Source organism: Pygocentrus nattereri, chromosome 11 (genome assembly GCF_015220715.1).
Source record: "Pygocentrus nattereri isolate fPygNat1 chromosome 11, fPygNat1.pri, whole genome shotgun sequence".
In the NCBI taxonomy this organism is placed as follows: Eukaryota; Metazoa; Chordata; class Actinopteri; order Characiformes; family Serrasalmidae; genus Pygocentrus; species Pygocentrus nattereri.
The window spans coordinates 12,825,801-12,849,303 of record NC_051221.1 but is presented as its reverse complement, the minus strand read 5'-3'; the positions used below and the strand labels follow the sequence as shown (position 1 = coordinate 12,849,303).

General features: G+C 40.7%; 1 protein-coding gene across 5 annotated transcripts in view; it reads right to left on the bottom strand.

Moving 5' to 3' along the window:
* Positions 1-6,717: 6,717 nt before the first annotated feature.
* Positions 6,718-23,503, bottom strand: part of trpc3 (transient receptor potential cation channel, subfamily C, member 3) — an 82,136-nt gene continuing 65,350 nt past the window's right edge. For 3 of the 5 annotated variants that reach the window (XM_017711538.2, XM_017711539.2, XM_017711542.2), the window contains 5 exons: positions 21,446-21,641; positions 17,932-18,141; positions 12,384-12,467; positions 11,757-11,832; positions 6,718-9,844 (listed from right to left, as the gene is read on the bottom strand). In XM_017711538.2, the coding sequence (XP_017567027.1) occupies positions 9,702-9,844; positions 11,757-11,832; positions 12,384-12,467; positions 17,932-18,141; positions 21,446-21,641 (709 nt within the window). In that variant the 3' untranslated portion in view covers positions 6,718-9,701. The remainder of the gene's footprint in view (positions 9,845-11,756; positions 11,833-12,383; positions 12,468-17,931; positions 18,142-21,445; positions 21,642-23,503) is intronic. The other 2 variants (XM_017711540.2, XM_017711541.2) reach the window with 1 other exon arrangement.

Here is a 23,503-nt window from a genome sequence, read left to right as displayed (position 1 = left end):
TCAAAACAACATGGCCTGCTTTTCCTGACAGCTTGCAAGCTAAACTGCCAACTGTAAATATAGCTGTAAATGTATATCCCCAAAACAAAGCTCTCCGTCTAGCTTGCATCAGATAAAACCGCCGTTGCTGGACGTGACCCATCTATATAGCGTCCCTTGATTACATATAAGATTCGTTTTTATAACAGGAAGTCATTTATCCTACACCGGTGCTGCCTACATTGTCCCTTGCACACAGTAACGTGTCAGTCGCTCATTTAGGGATGTTTGAACCGCCTTGGCTGGCCAGCTGAGCGGTCTGCAGGCTTGAGTCGATTGATAGTTTCTATCTGCTGTGACTCTCAGTGAATCTTGACGAGTTAAATAGCCAAAAACAGTCTGTCTGTGGCTTCAAGATTCACAAAAGTATTCATGTTTGTTTTATTTGATTATGTAATGTTAGTCTATGTTCTGAATCAGGCCTGAGGAGCTTGATTGGTAGGTTCGTTTTTCTTACTCATGGTCATCCTTGTTAAACTGATAAAGCCGTCCATTTTTTATGCTGGGATAGCTACGGTAACAGTAGCCATTAGGCTCTTTCACAAAGCTTAAGCTTTAGCTGTTTTAATATTTTAACAAGATGGATTTCATAGGCTGTAAACACACAATCTTTCAACCTCTGGCACATTTCTGAGCAGAAAGCATGTTTATTTTCTCTGGTTTAAGCAGGCACAGCAGGTAGTGTGGTGTTACCGCATAACCTGTCCTGTCGTCTGTGTGAGGAACGCCCTCAACACCACAGTAGTATTTCATCATCAGTCAGCGGTGGCTAGGGCCACTAGGGACTATACAGCACACAGTATCATAGGTCTAGCGGTCAGGCACACAGTAAAACGTTCTGACTGACTGTTTGCAGTTAGTTGAAACCAAAGTAATTGCTGGTCGACTTTTTTTTTTGTCTTGCAGTGGGAGTGAATTAGGCCTCAATTCGGGCCTAATTAGCCATTCAGAATAGTACACATACATAAAAACGCGCACGCACAAACACACACACATACATACATACATACATACACACACACATTTTCTAAGCTGTGTGAGTTGTGGGGGGTGCCGAAGGCAGGATACACCCTGGGCAGGTCGCCAGTCCATCACAGAGCAAGAATAAAAATAGCACCTAAGGTATTTTCTAAGAAATGATCCAGATCAAGAAGAACGTTGTCTTCCCGACCATACAGAGTGTACAGTGGAATAAAAGAGCATTCCTCCTGGGCCTCTGTACAACACTCAGTCATAGCCCCAGTTATATGTGTGTATATATGCTTATATGTATGAGAAAACCTCAAAAATAGTAACTTTACAGTAGAAGGAAAAAACCTACTTTACTTTAATGTAAGTCAATGCAACTACATTTCTTTTGGGTGTTTTTTTTCATCCATTTTTCAAGAAATTCACACACAATGTAAAGGATAACAATGATGACAAAAACTGAAATATATATATATATATATATATATATATATATATATATATATATATATATATATATTTTTTTTTTTTATTTTATATTTTATTTTATATAAAATGTGTGTGTGTGTGTGTGTGTGTGTGTGTCTCTCACAGCAAACACAAAGAGTTATGATGGAGGTTTTTTAGCTTGACGGAGGAGGAGATGAATGTTTTTAAAAGGAATGCTGCCACTTCTCAGTCTTTCTAAAAGTGCTCAAACAGCTTTATATGACAAAGAAATGTGATATCTCGAGTAGCAGTTCAGACAAAAAAATATTAACAATAAAATAAAACCTTAACTAAAATAAGTGTCCTCACCAGGAAGGCCAAGTCAGGAAGGCCAAAGCTACATAAGTTGCAGCATGCATGAAGTTAGAGAAACATGTTAATGTTATCAATACACAACAGCAGCGTTTTGCTGGATATTGTCTCATTACTTAATACATTTTTATTGCTGAAGTTAGTTTGATGGAAGAAAACCTGTAAAACATTTTATCACTTGCGACAGGCGATGGGCAGTCGTGGGCTGGAGGTTAGGGAACTGGCCCTGTAACCAGAAGGTTGCCGGTTTGATCCCAGAGCCAACAGTCTGTGACTGAGGTGTCCTTGAGCAAGACACCTAACCCCCATTTGCTCCCTGGGTGCCGTGGATAGGGCTGGTGTGTGTGTGTGTGTGTGTGTGTGTGTGTGTGTGTGTGTGTGTGTGTGTGTGGTGTTTCGCTTTGCGGATGGGTTAAATGTGGAGGTGGAATTTCCCCGTTTGTGGGATTAAAAAAGTATAACTTAACGAAATGTAGCTGCTGAAAGTTACACAGGTTTATTCCTTGCTACTGTGCTAGAGTGCTTATTACTACAATAAACACACAACAGTGCGAGTGTGTGCAGCTCGGCCAGCAACAAAGACGTTACTGTACTGGACAAGGCGGCATGAGAGAGATAATAAAGTATACGTAACTAAATGAGTAGATCAACTGTGCAAATTCTGTGTAAACTGAAATAAGAGCCGAAGGTGCGGTAAGCTCCGAGACTGCTGCATTTTTGTGTGACACTTATCTGATCTAGTCGTGTCTGCCCACTTCAGGTTTGTGCAGTTTGAGGCCATAAAGCTGAAAAGAATGAAGTGCATGATGTGTATCTGAGTACGTACATTTGCAGATTTGAGATTTGTTATCCCTCACATTTCTATCCTTTTAAAACATGCTGTATACAGAGTGTGTGCATCCACTACAGCGTAGCTCACATCAGCACTCTGGAGCTTGTTATTGAGTATCTTGGTCCCAGCTGAGCAGGGCCTCTGAGCATGTGTCCCAAATGGATGCACACAAACAGGGCATGTATTTTTTTTTTTCATGATTTCTTAGAGCAAACAGAGCACACTAAGCAGTCACAAGGTGCAGTACAAATACATGCCCTTAATCCATGGATTCAGGGATGTGCAATGACCCTGCAGACACTTTCTTTTACATAAGACTTTTCTAGGAACCCTTGTTCTTGAGACACGGGCTGGGCTTTTTTCTGTACTTCGAAAAGTGATGCTCTTCAAAGAAAAATGCAATGTTTTGCAGAAATTACGGGAAGATAATAGGGGCCACATACACAACATGGACAAAAGTATGTGGACACCTCTCCTAATTATTAAGTTTGGGTGTTTCAGTCACAAGTGTACTAAATCAAGCACATAGCCACGCAGCCTCTGTAGACAGTAGGGAGTAGAATCATGTTTAATGTCACTGAGTTCTAGAGTATGACCTATTCTGCTGCTGAGCAGCGAAGATCGCATGTCTTTGTGCTTGATTTTATATGATTTTCTAAAAGATACCTTTAAATATGCAGTGCAAACATGTTCAGTATATACTAAAACCTGGTTAGACTCCCCACTAAGTACTGGCAGTCAGTAACACATCTACGCCTTATTAGATGGCCTTCCAGAAGGCATAAGGTGATGTTTTTGGCCAACTCTCAAATGAGGGAATAAAGGATGCATGCCGTTTGGAGTAAAACTTAACAATAAAATCAGCATTAAAATAATACCTATGCAGTTTAAATGCAACAAGCATGCATTTTCTATTAAATAAAAATGAACTGAAATATACAGTCTACTACAGAAAGCAATAGGCCTTCCCATTCAAATGAAATAAAACCAGAGAGCTGCATGTTGTAAAGTGATCGGATCTTGAGCAAAATATTTTTCCCTCTAGCATTTTACTCCAAGCAGCATAGCACACATCCCTCCCTCATCCCCTCATATGAGAGATAAGCAACTACAGAATTCACTACTGTGTCTGAGCCTTTAAGCTGCATTCAGCTATGCGTCTCCAGCACAGGCCGAAGCAAGAGGTCCAGGCCATGTTATCCCGGTAAACTTTTCAGACGGAAGCTGGAATGCGAGGGTTAGCAGTGACCACACGTGAACGCTCAAAATGGTTTGTTTAAGTTTGTGATGTGGTCCGGAAAAGAGCTGTGATTATGCAGTCACTGGTACTTCCTGTCTGACCCATGCAGGCACTCAGGAACCTATAGGACTCTAGTCATGACAAAGTGAACCACAGGCTTCCCTGCGAATTTATACTACTATGCAAGCGTGCTCCATTGTAATCTAATGCCTCGCCTATAACGAGGAATATATCCGTTGGGTGGGGTTGCCATATTCTCTTTTGTAAAGGCCTCCCTTATGTTATGTTGCTATGCCAACCATTGCTGAACCCATCTGTATTAGAGAGTATTATTCCCAGTGAGACAGGGAACACTACACACTGAAGGAGGGGGAGGGTTACAAATTTCTACAAGACATATACATTGAAAGAAATAAAAGAATAAATGAATATTTTACAGAAATATTTCACTGAATGAAAGCTCTGAGTTAGGGTAGGAGGGCATTCATATAGAGCTGGTCTCTAACAGAGTCGACTCTTCTGGGAAGCTTTCTACAAGATTTTGTAGTGTGTCTGTTGGAATTTGTGCCGACTCAGTTAAAAGAGCATTTATAAAGTCAGGCACTGATGTTGTACGAGAGGGCCTGACTGGTTGGAAGTGTATAACTGTCTTAAATGTCTTGGTATGATGTACCATTAATGTTTTCCTTCACCGGAACTAAGAGGCCTTACCTAAACCTTAAAAAACAAGCCCCAGATCATTATCCCCCTTCCGCCAAACTTTGTTGTTAGCACTGTTGATTTCTGTAGGTAGTGTTCTCCCGACATCTGCCAAATCCAGATTCATCCATCAGACTGCTAGATAGTGAAGTGTGATTTATCACTCCAGAGATCATATTTTCCACTGCTCCAGAGTCCAGTGATGTGTGCTTTACACCTCTCCAACCAACACTTGGTATTGCGCAGTGTCTTAGCCTTGTGTGCAGCTACTCGGCAATGGAAACCCATTTCACGAGGCTACCGACGTGCACTTCTTGTGCTGATGTTGCTTCCAGAGGCAGTTTGGAACTCTGTAGTGAGTGATTGGCTGAGCTGTTGTTGCTCCTAGGTGCTTCCATTTTGCAATAATAGGACTTACAGTTAATGATATTATTGTAAAATGGCAGGAAATCAGCAGTTGCTCATAATGACTTCCACATTTAACCCATTTCTGCTCTGTCATCAGGACTTGGCATTTTGTTCCGGAAAAGATTTTTGTGCTTGCGCAACAGCTGGTTCTTCCTGTCTGCCTCAAACAGGCACATACAGGCCTATAGGGCACACAGGGTTATATGCTTCGTGCTTTATTGCGAGCTCCAGTGACTAGGGTGTAGGCCACACACTAGTGTTAAATTACCTATTTGTGTACAGTTACAGTGTGGTCTTCATTCACGCTCTCTGCAATGACACGAATCTACAGTATATTATAAGTAGAACATGAAGATTCTTAGGGTAGATTTACTAAGAGATACACTAATTACCAACACTTTGCACTGGTAGGTTAGTGGATTATCTGTTAAGAACTTTCATGCAAATGAACGCAGACTCAACTTCATAATTATCATGTGAGCAGTGCAATATAACCATGTGTTTGGCTCACATGCTTTTTATATGAAAGCCTCTGCCTGCAGGGTGGGAAGAATAAAAGACTTTAATCCTTCAAATTAAGAGTCGGTTGCCATAATGACTTATTTCCTCGAGATTTTGACAGAGATGAATTATTAGTCATCGAGAAAGAATATGATTATTTCAAAATAATAAAGAATTATTTTAAGAAGATAAAATAGAAGACTTCATTTTTGGCTGGTGGGATGAGCTGAACTTGCATTCTGTGCACTTAGAAATCCTCTGATAATGTAAAATCCCTGCTACATTTCATGAGAGTGAGCAGAGACAAACTTGATTTTCAGCACTCTAATCAGTGTAAAGCATTTTAATCTCTGCTTTATCAAAGATGAGTGACGTCATGAGGAGGAAACCATAAAGAATGATTGAAAAGGTTGAGATCTATAAGTCTGTGGCTGAACCATCATCTTTTATTAATAATGCATTGGCTTCAGTTTTCATACATACAGACCTTTGGCTCTTGGGCACAGGAGAACAGATTTAGACATTTCCTTAAAGTCATTTTATGTAAAAAAAAAAAAAAAAAGAAAAAGAAAAAAGAAACCTGATTAAAAATTCAAGTGGGATTCAGTATAAGCCAGTGCCTTCATAATACAAGCATGTTCATTTCAATAGTTCATACTTATGTTTAATAATATTTCACAGGGGTGTGTGTTGAAATAAACTCGTTAATGTTTAATTTCACAGAGCTCATCCTGGAAAATGCAACTTAAACATCTAACACAACTACAGATTGGCAAGGAAAGAAAAAGGCAAAAGGAGAGGAAAAAAGTCTACATGGTTGTTTTCACGCCTATGTATTAGGAATCTACTTACATTACTTAGCCCCTGATACTACTTTAGCTTCAGTTGCCTCCTTGTAATTACTGGATACTGTATTCTAGTGTAGAGTCTAGTGGTGTTTACATTATATATTACCTATCACATATATTACAGCAGATTAGAACAAAATATTTTTTTAATCAATCAGTGTATCAAACTAAGTGGTTTGTGGTTCTAAATTTACAGTCAGTTCAGCTTTTAAGCAGTAAGTAATGACTATATGTACAGATGTATACAAGTTATATAGGTGTGTGCATGTGTGTGTGTGTGTGTGTGCACGTATATATATATATATATATATATATATATATATATATATATATATATATACACACACACATACATACATACATATACATACACATATACATGAAATCACTGTTGTCAGAACAAAACCTCATATCTCCAAAATGGTAAAAACCTACTTTACTTTTTATTTAAGTCTGTGGAACCAAACGTTTTTCCAAGTAATTTTGGGTAATTTCTTTTAGTCCACTATTCATGAAATACACAACGTAAAGGTATTTTCAAATTACACCAAAAACAAAAAACGACAAAACAAGGTTTTGTTCTGACAACAGCAACACAAACATAATGTATATATATATATATATATATATATATATATATATATATCCTTGTATGTGTAGCTGATCAGCACACTGATGATTAAAAAGACACATCTATCCTGCATAGATTGGCATTAAAAGCTCTCCAATAACCCATATATTAATATATCCATATATTCAATCATCCATTCTAACATTTGAACTCGAATCAATTTCTAGACTAAAACAAAAACAAATGACTACACAGAACATTTCCTGGCAGATGGACATAATCTTCATTTGTCCATTACACACAGTTCAGAGAATATCCCTGCTTTATCTTATTTGGTTGAAAACAATGGTATACTATTGTTTTTATGTACCCATATCCATCCATCCTGGATGTAAAATAACTCTTTGCTGCCACACATGGTGACAGCTGTGTATAACAGGACAATATGCAACATTAAAAATAAATTCTTATATAAATGATTATAAATAGATATATAAGCAGACATGCCAGACCCATATATTAGATTCTTTACCTACCACACAGAATCATTCTGTAATGTATATGCATGAAATCAGGCCTCACTTCACATCCAGTCTATGTACAGCACAAACTACTTCCAGGCCAAAGCGCAGTAGCTGGATATGGTTTCCCTGCTCTAAGGGGACTGACTCCATGTGACTCTCACTACTGACTGACTTGCCTGCAGCTCCTCATGTTAGCCACACAGACACTGTGCAGCAGCTTTAGGTGGGGATGTATGATCAAATCAGCATAAGCAGATCATTATTTTAGAAATATCGGCTTTGGGCAGATATTTACAACCCCAGTTCCAATGAAGTTGGGACGTTGTGTAAAACATAAATAAAAACAGAATACGATGATTTGCAAATCCTTTTCAACCTATATTCAATTGAGTACACTACAAAGACAAGATATTTAATGATCAAACGGATAAACATTGTTTTTTGTAAATATTCACTCTTTTTGAATATTTTAAAAAGATTACTAATTACTCTAATTGCTAATAACTCAAATGATTCAAAATAATCAGCAGATTCATCAATTGGCAGTTTAGTCTACCGTGGCAGCCCTAATCAGGTTCAGCATGTTTGTGCTGCTATCTTGGAGTTTGACAAGACTCCATACAGATATTGCCAGAGATTTAATTTATGGCACAGTTAATGCCAGAATGTTCTCACTACTCACATTTGCTGTGTCACTGATTAGTTCAGGAAAACTAAGGAAAAAATTCAGAATATTCTCATATTTGTCTCATATTAGTCTGAACAGTCTGATTCATCTCACAGGGTTTAACCAGTATGGGGGCCACTGCTTCAGCTTCCCACTTTGATTACTACATAACTTGCCTATTAGTGCCCGAACTAACAAGGGCCATCCTCCTAACACCAGCAGATGTTCTAGTTTCGTCTTCTGAATAACATTATGTGCAATACGTTACTGCAAACTTGTACAAACGAGTCCGCTACTTGTTTTGAAATTACATTTACACTATTCAGAGAACAATATTCATTGGACATCCATCCGTTTATGAAGAATGAGTTTAAAAGAATTAGTGTGTAGGTTTTAGATGTCCTGTTTGTACCATGTATGGTGGTGTTATGAGGTGAGACTGCCTGACTGTAGGAGAGGAGAGATCTCTAAGAACCTAGGCACAAGTTCTGGGCAACTTCTGCTTTAAGCTAGAAGTCCCCCATTCCCCAACCCCCTTAATGAAAAGTGGTAGAACTGATATGAAAGACTGACCAACAGGGAGTAGATTCAATTGTCATAGGAAATGGACAGTAGAGATGGATGCTAGATTGGAAGTTATGGATGCTAGATGCTAGATTGGATGCTAGATTGGAAGTTATGGAAAAGGATTTATTAAATGACTAAAATTTAGAAGGAGCAGGCCTGAAGCTCCTCTTTCTAAATTTGAGTTATTTCATAAATCCTTCTGGAGCTAAAAGGATGGGGAGATCTTTTTAAAATCCTTTTAGAAGAGATGTCCTTTAAACCATCTGTGGGAGCCTACAAAATAACAACTTAGATAGGTAGATAGATAAATACTTTATTGATCCGAAGGAAATTTAGCAGATTTCCATCTGTTAAAGTCATTCTGAGCTTGTGCCCAGGATGTCGTCTTGGTAGCTGGGTTCATAGTTGTTACTGAAACAAGCTGTCATTATAGGATTATAAGTCTAAAGGAAATAACTGAATAATAAGCCTAGGGTTAAATAGGTTAAGCTATGCTCTGAGCTATGCTGTTGACTCTTCTTAATGGCCCAGCACATATTTATCAAAAGTAAACTGGTTGACCTCTTTGTACAGAGAAACTGCCACAGGACAAAAGCTCTTGGAAGGTTTAGGCAATGTTCTTAGAGGACAATAGATGACCCATAATACCAAATTAAACAACAGCAATTCATATGTCATGCTCTGGTTGAAGTGATCAATGAAAAAAAGCGGCATCAGTGCATGATGGAGAAAAATTGTGCAGTGTCATGATGACTGTTCCTATTGACTTGCTGAGGCAGTATTAATAAGACATTTGCATTCCATTTAAAACACGTGGAAAGGGCCTGGACTGACTTTTCAGGTTTGCATGTCATCAGTGAAGCGAAGGTGGAACTTAGATTAAATGCCCAGTCAAAGTGACTCACAGAGAACAGCTGGAGTTCAGATACAGAAGAGCTTCATCATCCTGACCATCCAGAGGAGAATGAAATGACATGGAATTGCTGGTCCAGACTAACGCTGAAGGGCCACTCTGTGTTTTTGTGCCAGACTCTGTTATGGTGTGTGGACGGGAGCCAGGTTGACTTTTTCACTGAGCTTCTGGATGAGCACAGAAAGCTCCTCTGTGGCCTGGGACTTCTCCTCTAGCAGCTCGTAGCGCAAGCTGGAGATATCCTGCTTTATCTCTTTCAGCTCACCTGTTTACGGACACACACACACACACACACACACACACACACACACACACACACACACACACACACACACACACACACACAAGATACATGCACATGAACACAGCACGCCCACAGTTACACACATCCACAGAAGACACAATGACAGAAAAACAGTCTAAGAGTCATGCAAGCCAGACGCTTATCTATTCATCTATCAGTAGAGCGTCTGCTGCATTTTTTTGTTTAGTGTGGACAAGATTCACCTACTTTGTCAAGAAGTGATGGCATGCAAAGGAACCAATAGCAAACAATCTGTTTTGCATGGCATACAGTACTGTACAAAAATGAAAGACCAGCCTCCATTTAATAAATTCTATTTAAAACAGCCATTGAGTACAAGTTTGTTAGGACAAAAGTAAATCATTACAGATCAATGCAGTAAACTGTAGATAGTTTAACTGAGCATGAAGTTTATGTATTATTATACATTATGTAATTTTATGTAATCATTATGTATTATGTAATTTTACAAGTGCTCAGTATGAACCTCCTCCAGCTGTATGGACATCATCAATGCCATAGTCAAACTCATCCCATACTCCATTGAGAATGTTGGGTGTCACTGCACTTACAGCTCCTTCAGTGTGATTTCGGAGATCATCCAGTGTTGTGGAACCAATGATGAATGCTCTGAGCTGTTGGAGATTGACTGCAGACAAAAATCACGCTGCACAATTATGACTGATTCACTCACACCCCCCCCCCCCTCCCCCAATTAACTACCCACTAGTTAGGACTCCCCTGATCACACAATACTACCAATGCTAGGAGGGTGAAGACTTCCTCCGAGATCGGTGAAGCGCTCGGAAGAAAGCGCCAACTGCCAGATCTGTTACATCAGCTAACAGACACCTGCGCTGACTAGCGTCGCTTTGGGTGATGGGAGGAGGGGGGCATCCTACCCACCCACCCTGCCTCCTGTTTCTTCTAAAGACTTAACCTTTGGGTCTGGACTGTGGGGTGGTCAGGTCATTGTTCTTAGAACACCAGACCCTTAGCGCCGAGTTGTCTTCTTACAGTGGAAGGATGGTCAGAAACACCTGTGGATGTTTTCAGATCTGAAGCACCTTGATTTTCTCCTCTCATAGACGAAAGCTTCAAGTGCTGTTTATCTGATGGGGGCAGTGTTGGTGGTCTACCAGGTCTTGCACAGTTGTTAGGAGCCGCATTTTATTCATAGTAACTCCAGCTCCTTCACTTATTTCCCTCCTTTTCAAGTGTATTATTTCATATCTAATATCCTCTGGATTGTCTCCTGAAAATAAATGACCTGTATTTGTAATGGCTGTTTGGACTAGAAGTTAAATAAAGCAAAGGTGGTCTCTGACTTTTGTACAGTACTGCATCAGGGTCGGTGATTTTCAGAAAAATTTAGGAAAAAACATGGGAATGCTTCATGTCTGCTGGCAATATGCAGTCATATCTTTGTAAAGCCTCAAATAAAACTGTTCAACAGTCTTTAAAAGTGCAATGATGTGAACATTTTTTTCGACCCACTGCTTATATCTCACTCTTAAAAGCTAATTATTGTCACCCTAATGAAAAGCCAACTGCCAGCACTTCACTTAACAAGGGTAGTTGGATGGGAAGTGCATGTACATGGATGTGTGGATAATCAAACAAAGTAACTGATAGTACTCCAGTTGTGGCCAGATTAGCATGATAGGTACGATAGGTACACACAGAGCTCTGGGAGTGGTCACAGTGTAACAGTAGCTGCACATATTTCTTGATATTTTTATAGACTTTTCACAGAAAAATGCACCTGTTCCCAATTTCTGCTGAAACACTGAAAGTGATGCAATCACTTCTGTTTCATTTACCACCAGGGCTCTGGTCTGGCCTAAATCTGCCCCTCAAATCACTCCTTTACCTTCATTGACTTCGTCGTTCTCTTTGTCCACTTGTGCTTTCAGGACGTAGCGCTTAATGAGCCGCTTCATAATTTGCTGTGGGAAGATGAGCGGAAGATCGAAGAAGAGAAAAGATGTCAGGATAGCTGATAAAAGCTCAAGTATGTCTACCACTTGGGGACCTTCATTAATTTGGCATGTGGAGGGGAGGAGGAGAGGAGGAGGAGGACAGGAAGAAGAGGAAAAGGGAGAGAGGATAAACGCTGAGTAAGATGAGGAGGAAGCAGGAGAATATAGAAGTAGAAAGGAGGACAGAAGGACGCATGATAGGGTCAAAAAAGTGAGGAAAGAAAGAAGAAAAGGTGCAAGTAAAGGGGAGAGATGATGGAGGACAGGAGATGAAAGAGGGGCAGTGGAGAAGAAAATAAAAAGAGAGGAATGGAGGAGAGGAGAAGAGAAAAGGGCAGCGCAGAAATAAGGACAGAAGACGAGGAGAGAAAGCAGGAAAGGCGGAGGAGAGAGGAGAGGAAGGTATGGAGGAACAAAGGAAAGGAGGAGAGAGGATGGTGGGGGCGCAGTGAAGGAGAAGGGACGAGAGAGAAGAGGAAGAAAGGAAAGCAGAGGGTATGGAGGAGCAGTGTTCTTGCCTGATAGCGTGTGGGCTGGTTGAGGATGCTGCTGAAGCTGTGAGACTCAGTCATGCGCATGTTGGACTGTGAGAAGAGGTTCAGCTGTAAGCAGCGAAACACAGACAAACACACGGTCAGAAACAGGTGAATCCTGTCCAGCGGTGAGACAGCAGTGGGGAGGTTTGCAGTAAATCAGTACATATTTCAGGAACATGCACATACATAGATATTTACAACATATGCTGCATGTTTGGTGATAAACAAACACACACATTGCTGGCATGTGGTTTTTCCACACGGCCGTGCAGTGACGTATGTACAATTACAAACCTGTGATCGCTTGTTTTCTCATCATTTCCACTGCCAAGTGACCCGTACTGTACCTGAATGACCATGCTGAATATTTACAGAGGTAACAAGCTGAGCTGGAACACATGGGTGGAGCACGTTATGATGCAAACCACTAAGTGGTCAAACATAATTATGACTGAATTGTTGTGCCGTGTCAATGGAGTCAGATAACACTGACAAACAACTAGTTAACCAGAATTGCTGTCTGTGACTCTCACAGATAAATCAGAGCTTGAAAATCCTCCATTTTTGCTACTGTGCTTCTGTTTGTGTTTACTTTTAACACAAACTGCAGTGTACTGTCCAGTGCACGAATGCTATTAGAAGCTGTAGCCCATCTGCTGATGCATAATTGGTATTAGGCATCCTCTTATTCAGTGTGCTGCACTACAGCTCCCAGCATACACTGCAATGTAATGTGCTTTGACTCTCCTCCTCCAACAACAGTCTATGGGGCAGCAGTTACATCTCAGTTCTATACAATTCTACACCAGTCATATCACCAAACACACTAACTGCAGTTCAGCTGCAGTTTAACCAATATAAACACCCAAGTCTCACTGAACTTGCAGCTAAGAAAGGCTGCCAGGTGTCTAGTTCAAGAAAATAGGTAGTTTAAAAGACCGAGCTCCTGGGGACATTTAAATTATGAATATTTCAAATACTCATGTAATCTTTTAAGGTTTACTACACGTGTCTATATTTTACTGTGGATGTTTTCATGTGTTTTGAATAAACAATGGACAGCTTGAGCTATAGGACAACATTAATTAAACATGAAATGAAAAACATACTTGTTCTCTGGCCCACTGTTGAGATTTTTTTAAATGGCCCTTTTAGTGGTTGGGTTTGCCACTCCTGCTCTAGCTCTTCATCAGTCATCAGTGGATAGGCCACTTTTGCACAAGCGACACACACCATTATGTATCCGGACAGCCCTTGTCACTACGTCACTACTTTAAGTGAATAATACTTTAATGCTATTGTAACGGAATGCAATCAAATCCTCACAGCAGTGTTCGAGTGTAAAGTCCTCTAGGAAAAGTTCCTGCAGCAGTGGGGGAACAAACTCCTAGTTAATATCCTTGATTTCAGAAGAAATGCTGGATGGGCAGGTGTCTACAAACTTTTGGACAGCGTAGCAATGTTTAGGCTCATTGAAACTCTGAGGAAACCCTGAATATCAGGCACGGATGTTTCATTAGGCTTCCACATGAAACACTGCCCACACTCTCAGTAAAGGGTTCTGTACTGTCACTGGGGCAGTACCCCTCTTGTCAATGGAGTGGGACCCTCAAGGATACGTCTCAGTATCTTTAGTCAGGGAACATAATTGTACCATAATCCATTGTAGTTGTATTTTCTAAGCTCCACACACCCCGTCTCGTCTTTTTATTTTATTGTTCTGTTTTAAAACCTTATGAAAAGGTACACATATCTACTTTTGCCCTGAGAAAAATGCATTTAGGATAGTTTGCAGTTTGCAGGTACATTTACTTTGTTTGTACCTTAATGAATGAAAAACGAGCCATGGAAGAGCAGTACACTGTTTAGCCAGTAGGTGGCACACAGTCCTGCTGAAGTCTTGGCTCTGCTAAACAGATTAACAACAGTTTAAAAATCTTTCTCCATTTCCTCTTATATTAGACATTTACTGTCACGTGCAATAGTTTGGACACCCCTGGTCAAATTTAATGTTTTGCTGAGAAAGAACTTGAATGGCAATGTCATTTATTGTCAATGGTAAATGAAGAACTTTGTTATTTTCTGCTGATTTTAGCGCACAATTTCTTTACTGAGTTAAACATTCACTATGAATTCACAGGCCACATTTTGTGCCTTATTTTGTCTCCAGTGTATTAAATCCAGCAAATAAAACAGTAACTGTGCATTAAAATGTGCAGGAGTGTGTTCTCTCTAGAGGATGTTTAAAGTTATTTTCACCTAGAGCAGGAGTGGCAACCTCAACCAGTAAAAGGGCCGCATTAAAAAATCTCTCCAATTCTGTGGCCCAGAGGAAAAAAAAAGTTTTTGTTTTTTAATTGATGTTGTGCTGTAACCCGAACTGGCCATTTTTTATTTAAAATACGCAAAAACTTTAGCAGTAAAACTGAGACACTTGTAGTAGACCTTGAAATATTACATGGACACTTGAAATATTCAAAATTTAAATGCCCCCCAGGAGCTCAGTCTTTAAGAACTGCCTACTTGCTTGAACTAGACACCTGGCATCATTAAGACCTGGGCTCAGTTTCTGAGCTGCCGAGCTACGGTGAAGTGTGAAGTGTGGCTGAACTGAAGCTGAAATGCATTTTGATGATATGACTGGTGTGGAGTTGCTCAGAATTGTGTATAACTGTGGTGTAACCACTGTCCCACAGACTGTTATTGGGATAGGAGAGTCAGACCATATTAAGGTTGTAGTGCATGCTGGGGACTGTAGAGCAGTGCATCGTGAAATAGGCTAATATTAAGAGAAAATGAAAATACTTTTGAGGGCCGGATAGGATTGTGTGGGGGGTCTGATCTGGCCCACAGGTCTTGTGTTTGAAAATCAACAAAAGGTCATTTGACCAGGGTGCCCAATCTTTCACATACGATTGTAAATTAGAGAAGTACAGGCCTTCAGATCAGCCAGAGCTTCGTGACTGGAATTTAAAACAGTTCCCGACAGTGCTGACACAAGCAGGTGCTTTAACCCTAAAGCTGTATGAAAACTGAGCTGAAATCATGTGGCTAATTCTAATTAAAGACGAATATTAACTCCACACAGAACAGCAAAGCGTCAATGAGGCGAGAGAAACCCTCTCCTCAGCTCTCTTTGATGATAACGCTTCAGATTTGAACTTGTCAGCTTTTCAATAATATCAGCCTGGAGGAAAAGATCCACCCGTTTAGATTGAATTAGAGATGCACAGAAGAGCGAACGGGCGAGATCTCGCCACACATGCATCACGATAACACAGATCATTCTCTGCTTTCTGCGAACGCCTCTTTGAAGTTTTATTAAAGGGTAAATGATCACTGCCCCAGTAATGAGCAGGGATTGCCCTGCTCACCTCATCTAACTTCTCAACAGCATTGATTACAACTGCAGGCTGAATCAGAGCAAAGCTATACATCTCGTCTCTGTCAGACGCTAACAAACTCTGTCCTTGGGAGAAAGTCTGATGTGCTGGTGATACAGAAGAGAGAGATAAAGTGCTGCTCCACACTGAAACTACACAGTCAGAGTGAGGAGGACAAAACATCACCAGCCAACAGAATGCAGAAGAAGGAATGCAGAGCTGAAAGGAGAGAGAGAGAGAGAGAGAGAGAGAGAGACAGGTAGAGAAGGAGATGTTGAGAAAGAGAGAGAGAGAGGAATAATATACAGATAGAAAGACAGACAGAGAAAGAATGAGGAATGAGAATGGAATGAGAGATGGAAAGGGAAAAGGGAACAGGAGAAACAATGAGAAACGGAAGGAGACGAGGAGAAAGGGTGGAATGATATACAGATTAAAAGATGAAGAGAAATAGTGAGACATGAAGAGAAAGAAAGACAGAAAGAGAAAGAAAGAGAAAGAAAATGAGGAGAAACAGAGAAAGACAGACGGAGCTGGAGAGAGAGAGGAACAGTGTACAGATAGAGAGAGGGAATGAGGAGAAGCAAAGAAAGAGAAGGAGCAGTAGAGAGAGAGATAGAGTGTACAGATAGAGAGAGGGAATAAAGAGAAACAAAGAAAGAGAAGGAGCAGGAGAGAGAGAGGAACGGTGTACAGATAGAGAGAGGGAATGAGGAGAAACAAAGAAAGAGAGAAGGAGCAGGAGAGAGAGAGAGGAATGTTATACAGATAGAAGAGCAGTGGTGGACAGTAACTAAGTAAATGTAATTAGTTTCTGTACTTAAGTACTTTTTTCGTGTATCTGTACTGAAGTTTTTTCCAGTTTGAGCGACTTTTTACTTTCACTCCACTACATTTCATAGTCAGATATCTGACTTTTTCCTCCACTACATTGTGAGAAATCTGTCGTTCCTTTTGGTTTCTGTGTGTATAAAAACGTAACATGTCAAAACAAAAGAAGCACAAAGCCAGAGCACCAATCAGGGCCCAGCGGTCACTTTGTTTAGAGCTGGTTTTGACCTGTTGGTCATACCGACCCAGTGCAGCACACGGTTCAACGTCAGCGCAGCAGCGTAAAGGTTTGGGAGAGTCTGCTCAACATAAATGATGAACTAACCTAACTTTGTGTAAATAGAGCACAATATAGAAATATGTCCACCTATGCAGTCGAGACTGACGCAGCTTTTTTCTGAATTTCTACAAACACCATTTCATTTTATAGTAAATTAGTTTGGGCTGGTTTATGTTTATGAACAGAGGCCTACAGATCAACATAGTAAAGGAGCTCATCTGTGATCCTGAGTTTAAAGCCAGTTTTTATTAAACTTGTAACTAATTTACAAAGTCATCTTAAACTAATTTGAAGGCAAATACTTTTGTACTTTTACTCAAGTGGAGGTCTAGAGTAAGGAGTTCTACTTTTATGGGAGTAATATTTTACCTTGGGTACCTCTACTTTAACTCAAGCACATGGTTTGTGTACTTTGTCCACCACTGTAGAAGAGAGGAAATGAGAAACAGGGAGAGAGAGAAGGAGACAGGGAGAGAGGAATGAGAAGAGCAAGAGAGGGAAATAGGAAAAGTAGAGACAGAGAATGAGAGAGGTGGAAAGGTGAGAAAGAGGTGGGCTGAAATAGGGGGAAAGAGAAAGAAAGGAGAAATAAAAAAGGGCAGGAACAATTAAATGTAGAGATGAAGAAAAGTAGAGAAATTGAGATGAGAGAGAGAGAGAGAGAGAGACTGTTGTCAATGTGAATCTTAGTGTCTTCCCTTCACAACTGTAGAGGAAAGTAAGGGTTCATGCATTATTCAAGCACACATTCATTCTCTCCCCCTCTCTCCCCCCTCCCCCTCCCCCCCTCTCTCTCTCTCCCCCCCTCTCCCTCTCTCACTCTCTTCCCCTCTCTCTCTCTCTCCCCCTCTCCCCCCTCTCCCTCCCCCTCTCCCCCTCTCCCTCCTCTCCCCCTCTCCCTCTCCCCCTCTCTCTCTCACTCTCTCTCCCCCTCTCTCTCTCACTCTCTTCCCCTCTCTCTCCCTCTCTCACTCTCTTCCCCTCCCCCCCCCCCCCTCCCTCTCTCTCTCTCTCTCTCTCTCAGACAGGTGCGTACTCTTGATTTGGAGCTGTCCATGCCGAGCTCCACGTCTTTGTTGAGGCGGCGGCGGCGGCAGCGCAGCAGACTGATGAGTTTGCTGATGCAGTGGACGAAGGACTTGGGGCTGGGCACGATGCTGAAGGGCGGCGGCAGAGTTTTACCGTTATCAAAATATGACAGCCAGAGTTTAGACCTGGCAAACTTCCACTCCACATCTGCATCATCCTGCAAAACACAGCCGAGTACAGAAACAACCACATTACTGTAGAGGTGTTTGGAATCATCAGCTTTATCAGTTGAAAGATTTCTTTTGCTTGTGACAGCAACCTGGAGGAGGACAGGTTCCCCTTGTTTCACAGTGTGCCTGAATTTAAAAGTCCACTGGCTGATCACGAAAACTAAGAAGAAGAAGAGCCAGACGTAAACATTCTACATGCAGGCACTTCTACATCTACAGATGTCAGGTGTAATACCAGCCCTCAACACCAGAGGTCAGCCTCACCTGAGTATTGGGTTATTTCCTAGCGACACCTTGATCTCTTTCAACTGCAGCTCATCTACTTCCCTTTATAAAGACCTTCACAAACACAAACTGTGTCCCAATTCAGGGACTGCATCCTTTGAAGGCTGCTTAGACCTGCAAAGGCTGAAGTGAAACGAGACGGTCTGCTCTACGGTGGATTTTCTGTTTGTGTCATAGCACCGCTGTTCCCGCCTTTACCGGCGCTCCTGTCAAGTTCTTTTAAAGTTCTTTAAAGATCTAACCACTAACTTTCATTTTACTTTTTTATTTTTCATTTATTAGAGCTGGAGATGCTTCTCTCTGTCTGTTCCTTGCTCCCTAAAACAAAACAAAACAAAACGTTACCATAGGTTTTGCTTCAGACCACATCATTTTCTTTTAACATTTGTGTCATTAGCTATTCAACTTAGATTAAACCCAGTACATACACAGATCAGGCATAACATCACAACCACCTCCTTGTTTCTACACTCATTGTCCATTTTATCAGCTCCTCTTACTGTATAGCTGCACTTTGTATTTCTGCAGTTACAGACTGTAGTCCATATGTTTCTCTGATACTTTGTTAGCCCCCTTTTACCCTGTTCTTCAGTGGTCAGGACCCCCATGGACCCTCATAGAGCAGTTACTATTTGGGTGGTGGTTCATTCTCAGCACTGCAGTAACACTGATGTGGTGGTGGTGGTGTGTGTTGTGCTGGTCCAAGTGGATCAGACACAGCAGTGCTGCTGGAGTTTTTAAACACACTGTGTCCACTCACTTTCCGCTCTATTAGACATTCCTACCTTGTCAGTCCACCTTGTAGATGTAAAGTCAGAGGCGATGGCTTGTCTGCTGCTGCACAGTTTGTGTTGGTCATCCTCTAGTCCTTCATCAGTGGTCAGAAGACTCTCTGTAGAACTACAAAGTGCAGCTATAGAGTAAGAGGAGCTGATAAAATGGACAATGAGCGTAGAAGCAAGGTCATAATGTTATGCCTGATCGGTGTGTGTACTGGGTTTAATCTGAGTTGAATAGCTAATGACACAAATGTTAAAAAAAAAAACAAACAAACAAAAAAAAACTGTGGTCTGATGCAAAACCCATGGTAACGTTTTGTTTAGTTTAGTTTCAGGGATCAAGGTGGTGCAGTGGGGCGTAGCACTGTCGCCTCACAGCAATTGAGTCTGGGTTCAATTCCCCAGCCGGGCAACCAGGGTCCTCTCTGTGTGGAGTTTGCATGTTCTCTGGTTTCTTCCTTGTTCTTCCATGTTCCGTGGGTTTCTTCCATGTTCTCCGATTTCCTCCCACAGTCCAAAGATGTGCTGTCAGGCTAACTGGACATGCTAAATTGCCCTTAGGTGTGTGTGGGTGTGTCTGTCTGCCCTGCGATGGACTGGTGACTTGTCCAGGGTGTATCCTGCCTTCCACCTGATGACCGCTGGGATAGGCTCCAGCACCCTCCTGTGACCCTGAGGGAGAAGCAGCTTAGAAAGTGTGTGTGTGTGATCAAGGAGCAGACAGACAGATGACCTTGGTGTGTCGTTGGGATGTCATTTTTATCATGAAAGAAGCAGAAAACACTAAACATAATATTACACAGAAGCCTCAACATTTAAATATATAAATTCTTCAGTGTCCAGATTTCACCTTTATTACAGCTTCCATTCTTTTTAGGAGATTAATTTTCAGTTTCTCAATTTTTCACACCTCCAAAGTTCAGTCTTAGAAGTTGGTTGAATTTTCTGCTTCTCACAGTCCAAATAATCCAAACCTATTCAGTGACGTGGAGGTCTGGACTCTGGGGTGGTCAGTCCACTGTTCAGCTTCTTTGTTTGGTGTGTCCGTCTCCTCTTTCTCAAGAGCTTCTTAACAGCTACACATCCTTTCAGACCCATAGTGCTGAGTTGTCTTCTCACAGTAGAAGGACGGACAGAAACACCTGTGGATGTTTTCAGATCTGAAGCAGCTTGATTTTCTCCTCTTTCTCAAAGATGAAAGCTTTAAGTGCTGTTTATCTGATGGGGACAGTGCTGGTGGTCTACCGTGTTCCAGGTGGTTGTTAGGAGTCTAATTTTCTCTGTATCTATCATTTTTTGAACTCCGCTGTTGGAAACTCAACTTTTTCCCACTTACTCACCTCAACTTTGTCCTTTCTTAAGGAAGTGGATTATCTATCTGATCTCCTCAGAAATACATCCTAAAAATAAGTAATGTAGTTAGCAAGTAACCTGAATAACTTGCACTTGTTTGACTGGAAAATATATCAACGAAGGGTGGTCTCTGACTTTTGTGCAGTGACTCTGACCCTGATGTTTCACCCTCATGCTGTTTGGGAGTTAAACTAGTGCTGATTTACAGCCGGAGTTTCTACACTTTGATTCTAAAAATAACCTGTTCATCCATCTTTGACCAGAACCACGGGACACACAGGAGAGGCTGATATAACTTCTGCCTTGTTCTGACTCACAAGCTTTAAAATGCTCCATGCTCTAATCCGAATGGACAGCTAACTGATGAACGTAAAGCTTCTTGTCTTTGCCCTCTGAACTCGAAGCGTGGCTGTCATCAAATAACTGAATGCCCATTAATCTCTGTCAGATTACAGGAGTGTAAAAATCCAATGTCATTAACGTTCTTTGAGGTGCTGCTTTCTATCCTCTGTCCTTGTTCCTCGCTCTCGCTTCTACTCAGACTCTACTTTTGGGATTAGTACATGGAGGATAATCTGCATATGCATAACATTTTGGACATTGTCTATTTATGAAATACACCGTGACCTCAGCCCCTACATCAAGCCCACTGATGATAAATGGAGATTATGGCATTTATACTCTCCATCCAAAGAGTCTCCTTGAAACAGTAAAGAGGATAAGAAGGAGCTTAAAACAAAAGTTCTAGCTAGGTGTCCTCAGCTGCTCTGTAGGTGGAGGTTAGATATGACCACAGTTTTAACTTTCTAGAAATCGCAACACTAAGCAATGAAAAGAAAGCGATTACAAATACAAACCTTCTCAGACTTCTCACCTCTATCTCCTGGTAGGAGCTGTTGATCATGGCGATGAGCATGTTGAGCAGAACCACGACCATGGTAACGTTATATATCCCGTACAGAACATAGCCGATGTTCTCAATAAACTTGTGGTCATACTTTAGCACCACGGAGGAAACTTCAGACAGGCCAAATATGGACCAAAACAGAGTTTTAAAACTCTCCTCGACTCTGCAGAGACAAATAGGGGAAAGAGAGATGAAGCAGGTGAAGCAGGCCCAAGTACAGTATTAAATCGCGTTTATAAAAATATATATATCACTGCTGTTGGAAGAAAACCTTGTATCTCCATCTCTATTCAATCTTTTAGTTTTTGACATAATTTGAAAATACCTGTTCGCCTTTACATTGTGTGTAAAATACATGACGAAGGGATCAAAAGAAATGACCCAAAATGACTTCGAAAAAATTCTGGAGTAGGTTTTTTCCTTCTCCTCTAAAGTTACCATTTTGGAGGTTTTCTTCTGACAACAGCGATATATTCATATACAAAAGTAGAGGTTCCTAAGTGGGTTATGGGTTGGACATATGGTTCTAGAAAAAATGGTTCTACAAGGTTCTTCACACTCACACATCACATTTACAAATTGGTTCTTTAAAGAACCGTCCACTGAACAGAATCTTCAAGGAAATAAAGTTAATTAATTTTTAGGACGGTAGCTGTTTGTAGACTAACCTGATATGGGTTTGTGGTTGAACTTTGAACACTAATTCAATAAAACACACCTTTAACTGAGCAACTTAAAGGGGAAATCCATCGATTTATAAAACTTTCTGCATAATTAAATCATAGAGATTGTAGTAAACAATGTAATTCAGATGGTTTATTATGAAATGAGCCTCTATAGAGAAACTTGACAAGTGAGAATATTTCTCAGTGGCGGTGATCAGTCCTCGAAAAAGGGTTGCTGCACAAAAAAAAAAAAAAAAAAAAAAATATATATATATATATATATATATATATATATATATATATATATATATACATACATATATACATATATATATACACATATATACACAGCATGTATTAAATGTCCATTTTATTGAAACTGACTAAAATGATGGATGTATGCTTGGAGACTGCATGACCCTTCACAGTGCGTTTGCCATTCTCTACCTCATCAGGTTCTGACCACAGGACCACTGTTGGCTAGGTAGTTTTAGTTTACTCTTCTGAAAATTCCCTGTTTATGAGGAATCATCTCATAATTTATTTAGGGATGTCCCAATTCATCAGTCCCTTCCCCACAATCCCACCCATCAATCAGATTTGAGTCCTTTAATATGGAGCATCAGCTGATATTTAGTCTCATCTAATTTTCATATATAATATCAAATATAACAGCACAACTGAGATAAAATACGTTAGGATGCCATTTATCCATCCATCCATCCATTTTTTAAGCCGCTTCTCCGTCAGGGTCGCGGGGGGATGCTGGAGCCTATCCCAGCAGTCTTCGGGCGGAAGGCAGGATACACCCTGGACAGGTCGCCAATCCAGGGATGCAGGGATGCCATTTAACAATACTTTATCCTTACTATGCGTATAATGTAAGATTCTGGACTGAAACGTCTAGATTTGTAGCTCACTTTTTGTTGTTCTGTTTAATATGATTTCATTTTATTGATCTCCTAGTTTACGTAGCTACTTCAATGTACAGTATAATCTTACATTTTTGAGATAACAGAAATATTCAGATTCTACGTGCAGAGTTTAGATACAAGGCGGTTAGTTCAACTACAGTGGAAGCACAGGCAATGCAGATATTACAAAGTTTTCATTTTCCACTGTAAAGCAGTTCCAGACTGTAGATATTTAGACTGCTTTGCTATCTTCTGTTACCTGTCTAGATTGCTGAATAAGGTCTGTTTATGGCACCTCTATGACAGTGGCGTACAGGGCACAAAAAAACCAAAGGATGAGAACTGGACTGGGCTTAGTCTTACTCAATACCTGAGTCGTTGAAATATGCCTGGACGTCCCTACATTTAATACCTCTAATAGATAACAATAAAACATTTTCAGACAT